At 43.9% G+C, this 14,550-nt stretch overlaps 1 protein-coding gene across 1 annotated transcript in view; it reads right to left on the reverse strand.

Moving 5' to 3' along the window:
- Positions 1-14,299, reverse strand: part of LOC145339359 (ATP-binding cassette sub-family C member 10-like) — a gene marked incomplete at its 3' end in the record, with an annotated part of 40,774 nt that extends 26,475 nt beyond the window's left edge. Inside the window, exons 1-3 of the mRNA XM_080183802.1 lie at positions 14,214-14,299; positions 13,350-13,542; positions 10,123-11,521 (exon numbers count right to left, since the gene is read on the reverse strand). Of these exons, the coding sequence (XP_080039928.1) occupies positions 10,123-11,521; positions 13,350-13,510 (1,560 nt within the window). The remainder of the gene's footprint in view (positions 1-10,122; positions 11,522-13,349; positions 13,543-14,213) is intronic.
- Positions 14,300-14,550: the final 251 nt, after the last annotated feature.

Below are 14,550 nucleotides of genomic sequence, written 5' to 3' on the forward strand. Positions count from 1 at the left end.
CTATAGTATTAGGGTGGTTCGGGTGGAAGGGGTTGTGTAGTATTAGGGTGATACTATGTCTATAGTATTAGGGTGGTTCGGGTGGAAGGGGGTCTGTAGTATTAGGGTGGTAGAGTGTCTATAGTATTAGGGTGGTTCGGGTGGAAGGGGGTCTGTAGTATTAGGGTGATACTATGTCTATGTTATTAGGGTGGTTCGGGTGGAAGGGGGTCTGTAGTATTAGGGTGGTAGAGTGTCTATAGTATTAGGGTGGTTCGGGTGGAAGGGGGTCTGTAGTATTAGGGTGATACTATGTCTATAGTATTAGGGTGGTTCGGGTGGAAGGGGGTCTGTAGTATTAGGGTGATACTATGTCTATAGTATTAGGGTGGTTCGGGTGGAAGGGGGTCTGTAGTATTAGGGTGATACTATGTCTATGTTATTAGGGTGGTTCGGGTGGAAGGGGGTCTGTAGTATTAGGGTGATACTATGTCTCTCGTATTAAGGTGGTTCGGGTGGAAGGGGGTCTGTAGTATTAGGGTGGTAGAGTGTCTATAGTATTATGGTGGTTCGGGTGGAAGGGGGTCTGTAGTATTAGGGTGGTAGAGTGTCTATAGTATTAGGGTGGTTCAGGCGGAAGGGGGTCTGTAGTATTAGGGTGGTAGAGTGTCTATAGTATTAGGGTGGTTCAGGCGGAAGGGGGTCTGTAGTATTATTAGGGTGGTTGAGTGCCCATAGCAGTCTGGTGGTCAAGAACATGGCAGTAACATTAAACAAATATTATTTATCTCTTTAAAAGACACACCAAATGGTCATTACATAAGTCCAATGAAGAATTTAATGGAAATAGTATCAGTCAAAAGAAGTACTGAAAAAATTTAAGGGGCTAAAACTCAACAAATCCCACAGACACAATATACAGAGTCATAAACATTTACAGCATGGAAGCAGGCCTTTCGGCCCAACTTGTCCATGCTATAGGTTTCGTTAAGGGGAAGTCGTGTCTGACAAATTTACCGGAGTTCTATGAGGATGTGTCTAGGGCGGTGGATAGAGGAGAGCCGGTGGATGTGGTCTTTCTGGATTTTCAGAAGGCGTTTGACAAGGTACCTCACAAGAGGTTATTGCAGAAGGTAAGGGGACATGGAGTTGGGGGTAGGGTGTTAGCGTGGATAGAGGACTGGTTGTCAAATAGGAGGCAGAGAGTGGGGGTCAATGGGTGCTATTCGGATTGGCGGATGGTGACTAGTGGAGTGCCCCAGGGATCGGTGCTGGGGCCTCAGCTATTTACCATTTATATAGATGATCTGGAGGAGGGAACCGAGTGTAGGGTGTCGAAATTTGCTGATGACACCAAAATTGGTGGAAAGGCAAATTGTGCGGAGGGTGGGAAGAGTCTGCAGAAGGATCTAGATAGGCTGGGCGAACAGGCCAGGAAATGGCAAATGGAATTTAATGTTGGCAAGTGTGAGGTGGTCCACTTTGGTAGGAAGAATGGTAGGAAGGACTATTACTTACGTGGCAAAAAACTGCAGCAGGCGACGGTGCAGAGGGACCTCGGGGTCCTTGTGCATGAGTCGCAAAAACCCAGCTTGCAGGTGCAGCAGGTGGTCAGGAAGGCGAATGGGATGCTGGCCTTCATAGCGAGGGGGATTGAATATAAAAGTAGGGAGGTCTTGCTGCGGCTGTATAGGGCATTGGTGAGGCCTCAGCTGGAGTACTGTGTGCAGTTTTGGGCGCCGTACTTACGCAAGGATATTTTGGCCTTGGAGGGAGTGCAGAGGAGGTTTACTAGGCTGATGCCGGAGTTGAGGGGGTTGAGCTATGAGGAGAGGCTGAATAAATTAGGCTTGTACTCGTTAGAGTTTAGAAGAATGAGGGGAGATCTCATTGAGACATATAAGATGATGAATGGGATGGATAGGATAGAAGTGGAGAGACTCTTCCCGCTCAGAAAGGACAGTAGGACTAGGGGGCACAGCCTCAAGATAAAGGGGGGGCGGTTTAGAATGGAGTTGAGGAGGAAATTCTTCACTCAAAGGGTGGTGAATCTCTGGAATTCTCTGCCCGTTGAAGTGGTGGAGGCTGCCTCGCTAAATATATTTAAGACGCGGGTTGATGGGTTTTTGATAAGAGAGGGGATTAAGGGTTATGGGGAGAGGGCGGGAATGTGGAACTGAGCCACGACAGATCAGCCATGATCTTATTGAATGGCGGGGCAGGCTCGAAGGGCTAGTTGGCCTACTCCTGCTCCTATTTCTTGTGTTCTTATGTTTAACTCACGTTTTTAGAGATTTTTGATGATGTAATAGGGTTGACCAGGGTAACGCTACTGATGTGCTGAGATGAGCTTCCAAAAGACATCTAATATATTGCTGGACAAGTGACTTGTGAACAAAGTTAGAGCTCAAAGTTAGCAGCAATATGGACTGAAATTGATGGAGTGACAGAAAATAGAGACTGTTTTTCAGACTGGAGCAAGTTTTTCAGTGGAGTTCCCTATATGTCAGTGTTATAACCTCGCTCTTTCTGATATATATTAATGACCTCGGTCTTGGTGTACAGGGAACAATTTCAAAATTTGCAAAAATGTGAGTTGCAAAGTAGATATAGAACGCCAAAAGAACATAGACAAGTTGGTAGAATGGACAAACAAGAAGAAGATAAAATTTAATGCCGAGGAGCGTGAAATGATTCACTTTGGTAGAAAGAGCGAGACAATATAAAATGAAGGGATACAATGCTAAACGGGGTACAGGAGGAGAGGGAATCTGGTGCAAAGAGTGTATATTATTGAAGGTTGACTGGTTAATAAAGTGTGCAGCATCCCCAGTTTTATGAATAGGGGCTTAGCCTCAGCTGAAATATTGCATGCAGTTCTTGATGCTACACTTTTGGAAAGCTATGAAGGCTTTAAAAGAGTGCAGAAATGATTTTATTTCTCTTGGTTTTTCTTGGGCATCACGCAATGCCAATATTTCTTGCCAATCCCTAATTGCTCTTAAACTCAAGGAATTTCAGAGGACATTTTAGAGTCAACCACTTAGCTGTGGTTCTGCAGTCACATGTTGTCCAGACCAGGACAGCAGATTTCCTTCCCTAAAGGACATTAGTCAACCAGGTGGGTTTTTCCGACAATTGATGATAGTTGTCATAGTCGCCATTACTCAGATTAACTTTCAATCACACATTTTATTAATCCCATGGTGGGATTTGAACCCATGTCCCCAAACATTAGTCTGGGTCTCTGGATTACTGGTCCAGTGACATTATTACCACACCACCATCTCCCCTGAGTAAAGGTTACCTATTAGTCACAAATAAGGCTTACATTAATGCTGTAATTCAGTTATTGTGACATTCCCCTAGTTGCCACAATCCGGAGCCTGTTTGGATCAGTGCACATAACCAGCACTTCTTTCAGAATATGGGAGGAAACTGGAGCATCTGGGGGAAACCCACGAAGACAAGGGGAGAACATGCAAACTCTGCACAGACGGTGACCCAAGCCGGGAATCGAACCCAGGTCCCTGGCACTGTGTATGGTGCAATGCTAACCACTGTGCCACTGTGTGATTCCAAGGATGAGGAACTTCAGTTATTTAGGTAGTTTGGAGAAGTTGGAATTGTTTTCCTTGGAGAAGGTTGAGAGAAGATTTGATATAATTATTCAAAAATCATAAGAGGACTGGACAGAGTAGATAGGGGGGTACCTTCCTACTGGTGGAAGGAACAAGATTAAGAGTGCACAGATATAAAATACTTGGCAAAAGACCAATGGCAACATGAGAAAAAACCTTTTAATTCAGCAAGTAAAATCTGGAATGCATTGTCCAAGAAGCAGGTTCCAATCAAAGCAAGAAATACTGAAATTATTACCCGAAAAGGAGGAAGGTAGATGGTTCCAAGGAGAAGGTAAGCGAGTGGCACTAGGTGAATTCTTCCTTCAGAGAGCCAGCATAGACACAATGAGCGAAATGGCCTCCTGTTCTGTAACAATTATGCCATTCTCACTCATTCCATGGTTTTGAAGAGTGTCTCACATTGGTAACACAATACACCAGGAGCAGTCAGCACCTTAAAGACTGTCTTATATTGGTAACACAATACACCAGGAGGAGTCAGCACCTTAAAGACTGTCTCATATTGGTATCACAATACACCAGGAGGAGTCAGCACCTTAAAGACTGTCTTATATTGGTATCACAATACACCAGGAGGAGTCAGCACCTTAAAGGGTGCCTCATATTGGTATCACAATACACCAGGAGGAGTCAGCACCTTAAAGGGTGCCTCATATTGGTAACACAATACACCAGGAGGAGTCAGCACCTTAAAGACTGTCTTATATTGGTAACACAATACACCAGGAGGAGTCAGCACCTTAAAGACTGTCTCATATTGGTAACACAATACACCAGGAGGAGTCAGCACCTTAAAGACTGTCTTATATTGGTAACACAATACACCAGGAGGAGTCAGCACCTTAAAGACTGTCTCATATTGGTAACACAATACACCAGGAGGAGTCAGCACCTTAAAGACTGTCTCATATTGGTAACACAATACACCAGGAGGAGTCAGCACCTTAAAGACTGTCTCATATTGGTAACACAATACACCAGGAGGAGTCAGCACCTTAAAGACTGTCTTATATTGGTAACACAATACACCAGGAGGAGTCAGCACCTTAAAGACTGTCTCATATTGGTAACACAATACACCAGGAGGAGTCAGCACCTTAAAGACTGTCTCATATTGGTAACACAATACACCAGGAGGAGTCAGCACCTTAAAGGGTGCCTCATATTGGTAACACAATACACCAGGAGGAGTCAGCACCTTAAAGGGTGCCTCATATTGGTAACACAATACACCAGGAGGAGTCAGCACCTTAAAGACTGTCTTATATTGGTAACACAATACACCAGGAGGAGTCAGCACCTTAAAGACTGTCTTATATTGGTATCACAATACACCAGGAGGAGTCAGCACCTTAAAGACTGCCTCATATTGGTAACACAATACACCAGGAGGAGTCAGCACCTTAAAGGGTGCCTCATATTGGTAACACAATACACCAGGAGGAGTCAGCACCTTAAAGACTGTCTTATATTGGTAACACAATACACCAGGAGGAGTCAGCACCTTAAAGACTGCCTCATATTGGTAACACAATACACCAGGAGGAGTCAGCACCTTAAAGAGTGCCTCATATTGGTAACACAATACACCAGGAGGAGTCAGCACCTTAAAGACTGTCTTATATTGGTAACACAATACACCAGGAGGAGTCAGCACCTTAAAGACTGTCTCATATTGGTAACACAATACACCAGGAGGAGTCAGCACCTTAAAGACTGTCTTATATTGGTAACACAATACACCAGGAGGAGTCAGCACCTTAAAGACTGTCTCATATTGGTAACACAATACACCAGGAGGAGTCAGCACCTTAAAGACTGTCTTATATTGGTATCACAATACACCAGGAGGAGTCAGCACCTTAAAGACTGTCTTATATTGGTAACACAATACACCAGGAGGAGTCAGCACCTTAAAGACTGTCTTATATTGGTAACACAATACACCAGGAGGAGTCAGCACCTTAAAGACTGTCTTATATTGGTATCACAATACACCAGGAGGAGTCAGCACCTTAAAGACTGTCTTATATTGGTAACACAATACACCAGGAGGAGTCAGCACCTTAAAGACTGTCTCATATTGGTAACACAATACACCAGGAGGAGTCAGCACCTTAAAGACTGTCTCATATTGGTATCACAATACACCAGGAGGAGTCAGCACCTTAAAGACTGTCTCATATTGGTAACACAATACACCAGGAGGAGTCAGCACCTTAAAGGGTGCCTCATATTGGTAACACAATACACCAGGAGGAGTCAGCACCTTAAAGACTGTCTTATATTGGTATCACAATACACCAGGAGGAGTCAGCACCTTAAAGACTGTCTCATATTGGTATCACAATACACCAGGAGGAGTCAGCACCTTAAAGACTGTCTTATATTGGTATCACAATACACCAGGAGGAGTCAGCACCTTAAAGGGTGCCTCATATTGGTAACACAATACACCAGGAGGAGTCAGCACCTTAAAGACTGTCTCATATTCGTAACACAATACACCAGGAGGAGTCAGCACCTTAAAGACTGTCTCATATTCGTAACACAATACACCAGGAGGAGTCAGCACCTTAAAGAGTGCCTCATATTGGTAACACAATACACCAGGAGGAGTCAGCACCTTACCAGGACATGGTAGAAAAATAAATCAGGATTCAGTTGTTTCTTTTATAATTCATTTACAGAATGAGGAAGTAAATGTTTGTGGATGGAGTGCCAATCAACTGGGCTGCTTTGTCGTGGATAGTGTAAAGCTTGAGTGTTGCTGTAGTTGCACTCGCCTAGACAGGTGGAGAGTACTCAATTTCACTCACGACTTCTGCCTTGTAGAGAGTGGACAAGCTTCGAGGATTCAGGATGGGAGTTACTCTCTGCAAGATTCCTAGCCTCTGACCTACTCTATGTGGCAGTCCAGTTGAGTTTCTGGTCAATGGTAATCCTAAGGATGTCGTCAATCGGGGATTCAGCAATAGTAGAACATAGAACATTACAGCGCAGTACAGGCCCTTCGGCCCCCGATGTTGCGCCGACCAGTGGAACCAATCTAATGACCCTCTAACCTAAACTATTCTAATGTTATCCATATGCCTATCCACTGACCATTTGAATGCCCTTAAAGTTGGCGAGTCCACAACTGCTGCAGGCAGGGCATTCCATGCCCTTACTACCCTCTGAGTAAAGAACCTACCTCTGACATCCGTCCTATAATTACCACCCCTTAATTTAAAGCTATGTGCCCTCATGTTAGCCATCACCATCCGAGGAAAAAGGCTCTCACTGTCCACCCTATCTAACCCTTTGATCATCTTGTATGCCTCAATTAGGTCACCTCTTAATCTTCTTCCCTCTGACAAAAATAACCTCAAGTCCCTCAGTCTTTCCTCATAAGACCTTCGCTCCATACCAGGCAACATCCTGGTAAACCTCCTCTGCACCCTCTCCAATGCCTCCACATCTTTCTTATAATGCAGCGACCAGAACGGTACACAATACTCCAAGTGCGGCCGCACCAGAGTTTTGTACAGTTGTAACATGATCTCACGGCTCCGAAATTCAATCCCTCTACCAATAAAAGCTAACACACCGTACGCCTTCTTAACAACCTTATCAACCTGGGTGCCAACTTTCAGGGATCTATGCACATGTACACCGAGATCTCTCTGCTCATCAATACTACGAAGAGTCCTTCCATTAGCCCTACATTCTGCACTCCTGTTACTCTTACCAAAGTAAATCACCTCACACTTTTCCGTATTAAACTCCATGCACCACCTCTTGGCCCAGCTCTGCAGCTTATCTATGTCCCTCTGCAAACTGTAACATCCATCCTCACTATCTACAACTCCTCCGACTTTGGTGTCGTCAGCAAATTTACTGATCCATCCTTCTACACCCTCATCTAGGTCATTTATAAAAATGACAAACAGCAGTGGCCCCAAAACAGATCCTTGAAGTACACCACTTGTAACTGAACTCCAGGTTGAATATTTCCCATCAACCACCACCCTCTGTCTTCTATCAGCTAGCCAATTCCTGATCCAAACTGTTAAATCACCCTCAATCCCATGCATCTGCATTTTCTGCAATAGCCTACCATGGGGAGCCTTATCAAACGCTTTGCTAAAATCCACATACACCACGTCAACTGAATGTCATGGGGTGATAGTTAAATCCTCTCTTGTTGGAAATGGTCATTGCCTGACACTTGTGTGGCGCAAATATACTGTCCAGGTCTTGCTGCATTTGACACAGTTATTGTGAGACTTTGAAGAAGAAAAGATAAGGGGAATGCAGGATATGGAACACACAGGTTTTCAAATGACCACGAATAAGGTAGCACATTGTAGGCTTCTCGCTAAGTCAGAACATTCAGACACAGAAAACAAGTCCCTGGATAGCAAGCTAGTTGCCAAGCAGAAATCAGAGAGCTAGGTTTAGGGGTAGTTATTTAGATGGGCAGAAGAAGATTTGGCTCATTGTTGTTCATCATTTATGTGAATGATCGAGACTTAGGAATCAGAACTACAATTTCAAAACTTGCAGAAGATACCAAATTGGGGGATGTCGTTAATATGAGGAAAACGCAAAAAAATCACAAGTAGTTCATAAACTTAAAGAGAAAAGAAGTTATTGGCAAATTAATTTCAACATCAATAATTGTGCTGTGATGCATTTGGGTGGGTAAAACAAAATGGCCATTAACTTCTTTCTGAGTAAGATTCTAAATGGGATCAAGGAGCAAAGGATCTAGAGTTATAGATTTGCAAATCATTAAAAGAAGCAATATGAGTCAACGAGGCCTGAAACGCAAAGTTCTGGAGTTCATTTCTAGAGGAATAAAATTAAGAACGTAAGAAATAGGAGCAGGAGTAGGCCATCTAGCCCTTCGAGCCTGCCCCGCCATTCAATAAGATCATGGCTGATCTGAAATGGATCAGTTCCACTTTCCCACTTTCTCCCCATGACCCTTAATTCCCTTGTCTATCAGAAATCTATCTACCCGCGTCTTAAATATATTTAGCGAGGTAGCCTCCACCACTTCAACGGGCAGAGAATTCCAGAGATGCACCACCCTTTGAGTGAAGAACTTCCTCCTCAACTCCGTTCTAAACTGCCCCCCCTTATCTTGAGGCTGTGCCCTCTAGTCCTACTGTCCTTTCTAAGCTGCAAGACTCTCTCTACCTCTATCCTATCCATCCCCTTCATTATCTTATATGTCTCTATAAGATCCCCCCTCATCCTTCTAAACTCCAACGAGTACAGACCCAGTCTATTTAGTCTCTCTTCATAGTCCAACCCCATCTTCTCCGGTATCAGTCTAGTGAACCTCCTCTGCACTCCCTCCAAGGCCAATATATCCTTGCGCAAGTGCAGTGACCAAAACTGCACACAGTACTCCGGCTGCCGCCTCACCAGTGCCCTGTACAGCTGCAGCAAGACCTCCCTGCTTTTATATTCTATCCCCCTCGTTATAAAGGCCAGCATCCCATTCGCCTTCTTGATCACCTGCTGCACCTGCAGACTGGGTTTTTGCGACTCATGCACAAGGACCCCCAGGTCCCTCTGCACCGAGGCATGCTGCAGCTTTTCGCCCTTTAAATAATAATCCCTCCTCCTATTATTTCTGCCAAAGTGGATAACCTCACACTTGCTAACATTGTACTCCATCTGCCAGGTCCTCGCCCACTCGCCCAGCCTATCCAGATCCCTCTGCAGACTTTCCACACCCTCCACACAATTTGCTTTTCCACTCATCTTCATGTCATCAGCAAATTTCATCACCCTACACTCAGCTCCCTCCTCCAGATCATCTATATAAATGGTAAATAGTTGAGGCCCCAGCACTGATCCCCACAGCACTCCACTAGTCACCAACTGCCAACCAGAATAGCACCCATTGATACCGACTCTCTGCCTCCTATTAGACAGCCAATCCTCTATCCACGCTAACACCTTACCCGCAACTCCGTGCACCCTAACCTTCTGTAGCAAATTCTGTAGTCAATTGAGAACAAAGAGGTTATGTGAAACTTGAAATGGAACTTTGGTTAGAGCACACAAAGGAGTAATAGTTTCCACATTGCAAGAGATTAGCGGGACATTGAAGATGCTGCATAAGTGACTTTAAAGAACAGTATCAGCACAGAAAAGCCATATACAGCAGGAGAGACTCAACAGTTTGAAAAGAGAGGACCAGGAGCTTTCTTAGGGGAAAGGCAGAGGAAATGTTTGGCATTTGTAGAAAAGTCAAAAGTTAGAAATGAGAAAATAGTCATCAAAAAAACCGAACAGGGAATTCATATTCAGTTTGAATGAGGAACCCATTACCAAATAAATAGCATAAGATACTTGTAAAGAGAAGTTAAATAAACCAAAGGGAAAGGAATAGAGTGATACGCTAAAAGAGTTAGGTGAAGTTGGGTTGACATAGTAGTTGGACATAATAGCCTGCTTCTCTGCTATAAATTCAATAATAATTATATTTAATGCTTACCCTGACTCTGGAGTCCTTGTGTCCTAGCAGTTTCCTGTTATTTTCCATGATTATGTTGGCAATGACCTTGTTTAATGGCACTAGCAGCAACCCTACCACAAGGCCCCCTAGGAAAGTCACACCAATCTCCTGGTACAGAAGGTAGAGAGTGATACTAAACTGAAAGGGTAGGCTCCACACCTCATGGAAACTGGGAAAGAAGTTCACTATCCGGTCTGTGTCAACGCTCATGAAGTTGACAATTTCACCCACAGAAAATTTGGATAGAGTGGTAATGTTGACATGTAGAGCTTTGCGATAAATAGCAGATATTATAGTTGATCGGACCATCAGACTGACCATCATGACTCGGTAGTTGAACTGGTTGAGAAGGATGGCACCCACAAAAGTGCTCAGAAAGAGGCCCAGAGTGTACCAGATGCCCTTGGTTATTTGCTGAGTGCCAGACTCCATGAAAGACACCATCGAGTTTAAAAGCAGAGGCCCCGAAAAACCCAACATGCTGCCTACAAATTTTAACAGCCCAAGACAGTAATAACGACAGCCAAAGGCTTTATGCAAAATGGAGAGAATATGCACTTCCTTCTCCATGTTTGTAGATGTGGCCTCTTTCTGGATGTCCTCAGATTTCTGTTGGTCGCGCCACAAATTTCTGCGCATTCTCTGACTACTGTCAGTGCTCTGATTTCCATCAGATTCTGGTTTGTGTTGTTTCTTTTCCTCTCTCAATGCCTTCTCCATCACACACTTCTGCAAGCATTTCTGAAAATGTTCCTCTATGTTGTGGGTCCTAAGTTTTGGTGGCAGCTGGTAGACATCATTGGGCTGGGTAATCTGTAAATTGTAGCCACGTTTCATGATGGGGTTCATCCAGAAGTAGAAGAGATGAGAGACCCAGCTTGCTCCATCTTCAGCCACAATCTCTCCTTCAAGTCCTGCAGTCCCACCCTGCAACAATGGCTCCTGTTCGGGGTTTACTTCATCTCTTCCAGCTTGGGAGGCAACAAGCGCAATCAGATAAGCAAGAAGCAAAGTTAATTCTGCACAAGTCAAAATGAATCTCAGCCAACTTAATAAGTAATATGGACACGTGACCTGTCCAATCTGGCAATCGGCTAACAGATTGATAATGAATGCTGGGGCAGACAGGACTGCGCAGAAAGGCAGTATTACTGGACCCATCGAGCATCCATACTGAGACTTGCTGAGTGCGCTCACTGCCAATCCATGTACGAACCAGGCTATCACAGCAACACAGTCCCCCAACTCCTCCAGCCACACAGTTTGCAAGTTCGGAAAAAAGATGATTGCCACTGCATCAATGAGGAAAAGAGCCACCTGAACAAAAGAAATGATAATCCTGCATTCCCAGCTCCAGGTGAAGGTCGGCCAGCGGGATCTGCAAGAAAAAGTCAAATTTAAGAAAATTTTAATTATTTTATTTTTGTGGTCAAAAAGATAGTAGCACATAGGAAAGCTTTGGACGTCAATGTCAGTAACAAGCACTCCAAATTCAGATACAGCATTAGGTGCCACAAAGTATCTTTGACACCAGCTCCAAAATGCAAATAAGCTACAGAATCTCATCTGACCCATCGAGTCTGCACCAATTCTCAGGCAAACTTCCCCTCCAGGCCTTCCCTCTGCCCTATCCCTATAATCCTACACATGGTTCATCCACCTAACCTACACATCTTTGGACACTAAGGGGCAATTTAACATTGCCAATGCACCCAAACTGCTCATCTTTGGACTGCAGGAGGAAACTGGAGCACTTAGAGGAAACAGGAAGAACATGCAAACTCTGCACAATCACCCAAGGCCAGAATTGAACCCAGGTCCCTGGGCTGTGGGACAGCAATGCTAACCACTGTGTCACCATGCCAATTGGGTGACTGGGTGAAAACCTGGCAAATGGAGTATAACGGGGCAAAGTGTGAAGTCATACACTTTGATGGGAGGAATTACAAGGCAGATTATTATCTAAATGGAGAGAGACTGCAGGTGAGTGGAATACAGAGGAGGCGAGAATGTTCTAGTGCATGAATCACAAAAGGTTAGCAGGTAGGTCCAACAAGTAATTCTGAAGGCAACCAGCATTTTGGCCTTGTTTGCAAAGGGATTGGCATTTAAAATAGGGAGACTTTGTTACAATTGTATTGGGTATTAGTGAGGCCTCACCTGGAATACTGCTTACAGTTTTGGTCCCCTTACCTATAAAGGAGATAGTAACATTGGAGGCAGTCCAAAGGAGATTCATCACGCTAACTCCTGGGATGAGAGGGTTACCCTATCAAGAGAGACTAAATAGTCTGGGTCTGTATTCCTTGAAGTTTAGAAGAGTGAGGAGTGATCTTATTCAAACATATAAGATCCTGAGGGTGCTTAACAGGGGAGGTGATGAGATGTTTTCACTAGTGGGAGAGTCTTGAACAAGGGCACATAGCTACAAGATAAAGAACCGGTCATTTAAAACTGAGCACAGAAATTTATTCTCACAGAGGGTGATGAATCTCTGGATTCTCTGACCCAAAGGATGCTGAATTATTGTAAGTATTCAAAGTGGAGATGGATAAATATTTGATAGATCGAGGAATGGAGTGCTTTGGGGAAATGGCACAGAAAAGAGTTGAGGTCGGCATAGATCAACCACGATTGTACTGAATGGCTTGGTGGCTTACTTCTGATTCTATTTCTTGTGTGTGTAATCTTATATATATGGTCCTTAATAGATAAATGCACAATGTTATAAGAGTTATGCAGAAATCATCTACAGCTCTTGAGCAACAATTGTCTCACTGGAACATGAGTCAGCAAGTGGGGAAAGGATGAGAATCAAATGTGAAACTCCTCCCACACGTGAATACCCTGTTAGCACAGTGCCAAGTTTCACACTAATAATGGCCATCTAACCGAGGTACCACTGACAGAGAGAATCGGTGCTCATGAAGCCTAAGAAGTGTCTTTTGTTCCTTATCCAAGTGAGAGCAATGGAGGGAAAAAACAGAGGCAAAGATCAAAGTACAGGGTTTTAGTGTGACACTGGCCTTACTTATAAGCTCAAAATTAATACTCACACTTGCTACTTCTATCCAGGCAACAATTCGATATTTCAGCACCAGACACCCCAGCCCCTGAACATTAACAAGCTCATCAAACCAATAAAAAGATCTCCATTCTTGGAGGTTGTAACTTGCTATAATAGCATAAGTGTGGAACTCACATACCGAGGGGTGTTAAGGTAGCAGGCACTGGCAAAAGCCAGAGCAGTGTGTGGTACCACATTAAGGACTAGTTGAGTGAAGCAATACCCAACACGACCGTTGTCCCACACTGGAAATGGGTTCGAAGGGTCAGTGTCACATAATTCAGCCAGGAAGTCAGCCATATCAGGACAGAAGCCACAGGATCAGGGAACACCTGGGAAAGAAGAAATAATACATTAGTTAAATAAGGCAACAAGCACGCCATCACAACAGTCTTTATAAAGTGGACACAACAAGTTTAATAAAGGCACTGTCTTCGTTTAAAAGTTATTGTTTTGAATAAAGATTTTTTTTCTTTAAAAATGTCATATTTTATTGATGAATCCTTGAGAAAAATAGCTCTCGGAAAGTGCCATTGTTCATCGCACTTGGCCCAGTTAGTTGAGCTCAGTGAAGGTACTGTTAGAATTAATAGTAATATTTAGTGGTTAGTGATCATAAACATCAGCCAGTCGTCCCTGTTGGAAATGGACTAAATACCAAGCCTATAACTGCCCGACGCTGAGTGAGAGATTAATTTCCAATAAGAACAGGCAAATTTCTGTGCAGAGATTGCCGTGTCAGGGTGAAATTACACTGTAAAAGGTGACAGTGGGTGAAGCTGACAATAGACACTGATCATTCCTGGAGACTGCGAGGTGGGATTCCTGCCTTCTATTTCTCCGGATAGGACTGGCAGCTTCCAACAATAGCAAAATAATTGAAATGATGATGAAGGCTATGGAAAGGGCCGGGTTTTAGAGTGCTTCCCTTCTTATCGGTTTTAACATTACTGACACTGAAATAATTAAAAGCAAAAAGAATGCTGGAAACATCAGGCAAGACCTGTAAAGCCAAGCAGGGTGAAAGTTTCAGGTGGAGATGTCCTTTGTTTTATTTTTATTTCAGACATTAGCTGCATTTTGATTTTGTATTGCTGAAATACTGTAAATTAAACCTTACATTAAGCCCCGAGCCGGTAATTCAGATAAACTCCACCCTTCCCTCGACAACAAGATCTGTTTGAAACAAGATGATAGCTTCTCAATGCCTGACAGAGCTGTGAGAGCACCCCCTGAGACCTGGAGGCTACAAGCCACCTTCCACTTCACAGCTAACTCCTGTTCACTATGGGAGCAGGAGCTAATCTTCACGTAGCAATCTTCACAGCAAAGCCTTCCAG

This window comes from Carcharhinus amblyrhynchos, unplaced genomic scaffold (genome assembly GCF_965287045.1).
Source record: "Carcharhinus amblyrhynchos unplaced genomic scaffold, sCarAmb.v2.hapA scaffold_428, whole genome shotgun sequence".
NCBI classification, from domain to species: domain Eukaryota; kingdom Metazoa; phylum Chordata; class Chondrichthyes; order Carcharhiniformes; family Carcharhinidae; genus Carcharhinus; species Carcharhinus amblyrhynchos.